This window comes from Canis lupus, chromosome 10 (assembly GCF_048164855.1).
Source record: "Canis lupus baileyi chromosome 10, mCanLup2.hap1, whole genome shotgun sequence".
Lineage (NCBI taxonomy): Eukaryota > Metazoa > Chordata > Mammalia > Carnivora > Canidae > Canis > Canis lupus.
In genome coordinates, this window is record NC_132847.1 from 2,041,945 (window position 1) to 2,047,944 (window position 6,000).

Below are 6,000 nucleotides of genomic sequence, written 5' to 3' on the forward strand. Positions count from 1 at the left end.
ACACTGAGGATGAACATGAAAAGACAAAAAGAAAAGAAAACCAAAATAAATAAGGAGGTTAGGAAGATCCGAAAGTTGGTAAATGCAGTAGCTGAGTAGGAAAGATCCAGGATATGTAAAATTGGAGCCTCCAAGAAACACGATGCCAGCAGTGAAACAGAACTAATATTTTAAACTTGTAATTCAAGGGCCCCTCTTAAGTGAAAGAAGAACTGAATCTACATATCAGAAGAGGGTCTGGGAAAAATACTCCAGAGCAGTAGACTTGGATGCACATCTTCGTTGAACTGTTAGATTTTCAAAATGAACATTCTGGGAACTCAGGCAAAAAGGCTGAGTCATTTATGAAGGAAAAAAAAGTCAAATCAATGCTTAGTAGCATACAAAGGAAAATCAAAACTAGTAGCAACAAAGCCATGTGTTCAAAAATCTCAAAGAATGGGGCGCCTGGCTGGCTCAGTTGGTTAAGCATGCAACTCTTGGTTTCAGCTCAGGTCATGATCTCAGGATCCTGAGATCCAGCTCTGCATTCAGTGGGGAGTCCACTTGAGGATTCTGTCTCTCCCTCTCCTGCTACCCCTCTCCCAACTCATGCTCTATCTCTCAAGTAAATAAGTAAATGTTTTGTTTTTGTTTTTGTTTTGTTTTGTTTTGTTTTGTAATCTCAAAGAAAGAGCTAAGTAGGGAGATCCTAGGGCCCTCAGTGAGGAGGCAAGGGTGGCGGCTGGCCTTAGCAGGGCCTCCCAGGTGGGAGAAAGAAGCCCAGGGCTCATTCTGAGAGTGACGAAGAGCCATTGGAGGGCCTGTCAGGAGGAGAAGGACATTCTCCGGAGGAAGGGGTTCTGAAGCAGGGTTGGGAGAAGAGGAGATGGGCCAGGATAGTGCAGGGCATTGGAGGTGGAGCCAAGCAGGGCACGCAGAGAGGGTCTTGGGCACATTCTGGAGTCAGCACAGGCAGAACTTCCGGATTGGGTGTGAAGGGTTCGGGGATAAGGGCAGAACAAGAATGATGCCCGGGGGCCTGAGTCTCGGTGCATTTACAGAGATGGGCGAGTCTGAGAGAGAAGCGGGTCTGGGGGACGTTGTCTGTTGTCCTGCCCCTGGGTTCAGGACAGAGGAAGCTTCCGTGTTTGCCAACATTCCCGTCAGTCCCATTCGATGTGAGTCAGGTCTGTGCTCCCAAGGTCTCTGGGCTCCCTTGATGCTCCAGCTCTGTCTTGGGTGATTCCAGCCAGACCCCAACCAGGGTCTTGTCCCCATTTTCTCTTTGTCTTACTGACCGTCACCTTCCCTGTCTCCGCAGCTGTAAAGGATCGGGCCGGAATGTGGACATGACCAGGGTGCACCCCGACAGCCAGGGGTGGCGACAGCGGCCAGACCAGGGGGCGCAGGGAGGCCAGGTGTTCTACAACAGCGAGTACGGGGAGCTGGCGGGGCCACACGATGAGGGCGACTGCCCCCCGTTGGCCCGCACTCCCTTTTTCACCGACAACAGTTACTGAGTCAGTCCTGGGCAAGGCCCCCAAGACCTCAAGTCTAAGAGTTGGTGGGGGCCACGCCTGGCTGAAGGCCCAGGCTGAGAACTCTTCTCCCTCAGCTTGAACCATGAGGTGTTTCCTCCTCCCTACTTAGGAAGAGCCAAACCCAGGCTCCAGGGGCTCCCCTAGGTTCCATCACCACACGTGACCCAGGCCACCTTGTGGCTCCTCCAGGGCCTTCGTCCCTCCAGATTCAGATTCCATTCACCCCCACATCCACAGGGCATCCTGATTGCCTCCTCCCACCATGGTGGGTGGTAGCATGATCCCCATCTTCTGAGGAGGACACTGAGGGTCTGCGAGTAACAGAGGTGGGGGTGGAGCCAACATGGGCTGGGGTCTCCAGGTCCCACACCACTGTCCTGTGGAAATGGCTTTCTTGCCTCTCCGAAGCTGAGGTCAGGTGCCATATTTCCATCTCAAATAACAGATGAGGAACTGGAGGGGTAGGGTGTCCTCTCCTGAGCCTGGCCAGACAGCTCACCCTCCCGGGGGCCATGGTCTGTGCAGTGCCAGGCGTCACCATGTACCTCCACTGGGTGTTGACAGCTCTTCTTTTTTTTTTTTTTTTTTTTTTTGTTTGTTTGTTTTTTTTTGACAGCTCTTCCACAGATGATTTTTCATTAGAACTTCAGAGACTGGGCTGCTGTGAAGAGTTTCTCTTTCTAAACTTTAGTCTGAGGGGGGCCCAGGGAAGGTTTTTGTGAATTTAGATGATTCTTGCCTCTGAACCCTGCCCCAGTCAGGTGCCCACATAGCACAAGCCGCTCTGGCCTCACCTGCCTGGCCCAAAATTGGAAGAAGCACCTGATGGTCCAGAGCTGAGAAATGCCTGGTTCTTCCCCCTGGATCTGCCACCCAAGGCACCTTCCAAGCTGTGAATAGCCTTTTGAGAAGCAAACACCGTGGACCCACTGAGGAAGGTCTCTAGTGCTGGCCCAGAGGAACCAGGGACATTGCTCTGTGCCAAGAGGCTGTCAGCAGGTGTTCTTGTGGCCCTGGGGGTGCCTGCGTGCTTCCCCCCGGTCTGTGCCTGATGGTGCCCTGGCCGGCCAAGACTCTGCTCTCTCAGGGAGCAGCCCAGGGCCCTCTGGAGGCTGGAGCTGTTCTGCCCAGGTCCCCTCCCCAATGCAGCACCTACTGCCCAGTTACCCCTACTCCCAGCTGGAGACAGAGCCTTCTCCAGATAGCACCACGGAAGTGGACAGTCCCTCCACCCTCGCCATGAGGCGCTTGCAGGACAGGCGGCCGTGCAGCGAGCAGGGGCTTGCCGCAGAACCCCCCACCCCTCTGCCTGCTGTGTATTGTTCCTTTGAGATATGTCGAATGCACGTGTGACATCCTCGCTGTCTCCAGTGGCCCTCCTTCTCTGATGTCACCTGGCCAGGAGACAGGGGTCTCAGGTTTACATGGTCGACATCCCAAGGCTGTTCTTAAGCAGAAGAGCAAGGTTCATGATGCAGGTGCAGGGGCGGTGCCCTGGAACCCTCCCTCCATGCATACCACGTATGTCACCTCTCTTCCTGTCACGTAACTGCACACACAAAACTGTACTGGGAAGAAAACCGACCACAGCCTTGTAGACCGTATGTTCTGAAAATATCTAAAGTATTTAACAAAAGATAATAATAAATTTGATGCCAGTCTTTGAGTTACGGTGAATGGGTTCTCCGCTAAGTCTCAGCTGCCCGGGAAGGTTGGATTCCAGGCTCCCTCCCACAGGGTCGGCAGTCTCCGGAGGCCACCAGCAGGGGGCGCTCAGGAAGCCTTGCTCCCCCAGCCTGGCCTGCTGCAAACCTGTCCTGATGTGAAGGGCCATGGCTCTCCGTCCCTGCCTGTTAGAGCCAAATGTGGCCTCAGGCCCTGAGGACCCGTGACTCATGGCCGGGGAGCACGGCCCAGGCTGGGTCGCTGCCACCGGGCCCCTGAGTTTCACTGGGCCTAGCAGGTGCCTTCGACCACCCCCATCTGCACACAGGGACAGCCCACAGGGGTGCCACAAGCACCTGGGTCACCTCCCCAGTTAATTGTGTGCCTGGCCTCTGAGGTCAGGAAGGTCTGAGCTGGGATCCCAGCTTCAGTCACCCCCAGACTGAGGCGTTCCAGCCAGGCAGGTGTGGCAGGGCCCTCCACAGCTCTGCCCTGCTGAGCTTGTGTGATTTCCCATCACAGGCGAACGCCTGGCTTAGAGGTGGCTGCAGATTGAGGCATGACACTAGCCATATGGATGTGGCCCAGCAGCAGGGGTTCAGAAGGGAGAGCAAGCCATGTGCCCTAGACTTCGCTTCAGGCTGGACCTAGGGATGTGGAAAATAGGCAGGGGACACCTCACCCAGGGAGCAGACCCTGTGGGCAGGCCTTATGCCTGCCCTGTCCAGGCCTTTCCGATGTTGGGAAACCTTCTGGGTGCCTGCATTCCTCCTCGGGCTCTGATGCCCACTGTCCTGGCTTTATTTTTGACTCTAGTGGGAAGAGCCCCTCCCCACAAAGGCACCTGTATGGATGGGTCTGTTGTTACTTCCATAATAAGTCTTATCTAAATGTGAGTACAGAAAAGAATACACACACCAATTAGGTTTAGGCATTTCAACTTTATCACATTACGGGTTGGATGAAGCCACTTTTCCTGGAGAGATACGTCAATCCGGGTGTCAGCCATCGGGATGCCTCCCTGGTTGCCCAGAGCCTGCCCACACATGAAGGAAAGCACCACTGTGCCCTGTTCCTGGCAGGGCTGTGCTCGCATTTCTGGGCTCCTCTGTCCTACCTGGCTGAATGCTCAGGGCTGTACTCAGTGTCACAAGGTCCCAGCCCTGCCTCACTCCCCAGAGCACCAAGTGTGAATGGGAACTCAGTCCGCACTGGGGCATTGGGGCATCCCATCAGTGTGTTCCCACCTTGGGAACCTCTCTGCCCCAGCCCCACACTCCTGTGAGTCGTGGCTCACCTTCTTTAGGGGGCATGGGGCCAAGGCCCACTGGAGTGTCCCTTGATGCTGTTTGTTACATCTTGACACCCATCTGACAGCCAAGGGAGCCACACATCGTCCTAGGCCATGGGGCACACAGAGTCTCAGTCCCACAGAACTCACAGGCCAGAGTCCATGCTGTCAGGAGTGACACTGGGCAGAGCTCGGCCTGGGAGGAAGAGTGGTAGCGAGGCTCAGCTCAGAAGGAAGGTGGGGTAGGAGTGGCAGGGGCATCTCATGGGGCCTGGGAGCCCAAAATTAGGAGGAGGTGGCCTCTTATTTTAAGGCCAGAGGAAAGTTTTGAGGAAGGACTGATGTGCTCTGACTTACATTTCAGTTCTTGAAGGAGCAGAGTGGGGCCTCCTGGGAAGCAGGGCCCAGATGGGAGGAGAGATGCTGGGCTGCCCCAGGCTGGGCTCTGAGCTGGAGGAGAAGATGTTCTGGGAGACACAGGAGCAGAGGAGGAGCTCGCTGTGAGCTGGGTCCCTGATCAGATTGGTTATGCAGGAAAAGCAACAAAAAACGCTTTTCCTATGTGGTCTTCTACCAAAGTGGGTTCCCAGACCTGCTGCACCCGCATCACCGGAAGCCCAGAGCATTCCCAGCCCAGCAGCCACAGTGCCAGGGGCAAGCCAGGACACAAACCCTGACTCACACCCGAGGCTCTTCCTGGCTTCCTCAGGCCCAGGAAAGTGCCGAAACCCAGAAGGGAAAAGAAAAAGTTCAGCAGGAAAGGAGTCGCTAGTCGACATCAGGTTTACCAGACAGGGTGGGCCTTTGGGGAAGAAAACAGGCCAGGGCAGTGGGAAGTCTGTCTTGAGAAGGATTTGAGTCAAAGTGGTGTTACCAGGGGGAAGTGTAGCCCTGGCATGAGGCTGACCTGGGAGTCAGTGGGCACCCTCTGTGGATCTGCTGCTCCTTATCTAGGGAGCCCCTGGAGCCCTCCCACTGCAGGCAGCAAGTGGGCCCCATGCTGGGCCGCAGGCGGGTGCACCTCGGGCCCTTTGGAGCCAGTCTGCAGGGAGACATAGAAACCCTATTACTTTCCTGCCAGAGCTGGACCAGAGGTGGCAAAGTTTGCCATAATGCAGGTGTCGGGGGTGGGGGTAATCCTGAAGGGTGACCGCGGAGAGGGAAGTGTGGATTTGGAAGGTAAAGCAGCATCCTGGAGGGCCTCAGCTGCCCTCCGTGGGGCGCAGGCTCTAGAGAGCCAAGTGGGTGCGGCTCCCAGGGTGACATCTCTGCACTGCCCTGGACGTGGCCAGAAATCCATCAGAGATGGTTGGGTGGGGCCGCTGGGGAGACCAGTGGTTGAGCATCTGCCTTTGGCCCGGGGCGTGATCCTGGGGTCCTGGGATCGAGTCCCTCATCGGGCTCCCCACAGGGAGCCTGCTTCTCCCTCTGCCTGTGTCTCTATCTCTCTCTCTGTGTCTCTCATGAGCAGATAAATAAAATCTTAAAGAGAGAGAGAGATGGTTTGGGTGCAGCGGGCAG

General features: G+C 55.6%; 1 protein-coding gene across 2 annotated transcripts in view; it reads left to right on the plus strand.

Annotated features, from left to right (window-relative positions):
- Nucleotides 1–3,189, plus strand: part of FLT4 (fms related receptor tyrosine kinase 4) — a 39,536-nt gene extending 36,347 nt beyond the window's left edge. The window contains exons 30-31 of one of the 2 annotated variants that reach the window (XM_072840415.1): nt 1,304–1,417; nt 2,140–3,189. In XM_072840415.1, coding sequence (XP_072696516.1) covers nt 1,304–1,417; nt 2,140–2,245 — 220 coding nt within the window. In that variant the 3' untranslated portion in view covers nt 2,246–3,189. Of the gene's footprint in view, nt 1–1,303 lie in introns of both variants that reach the window. The other variant, XM_072840416.1, reaches the window with a different exon arrangement.
- The last annotated feature ends 2,811 nt before the right edge of the window (nt 3,190–6,000 follow it).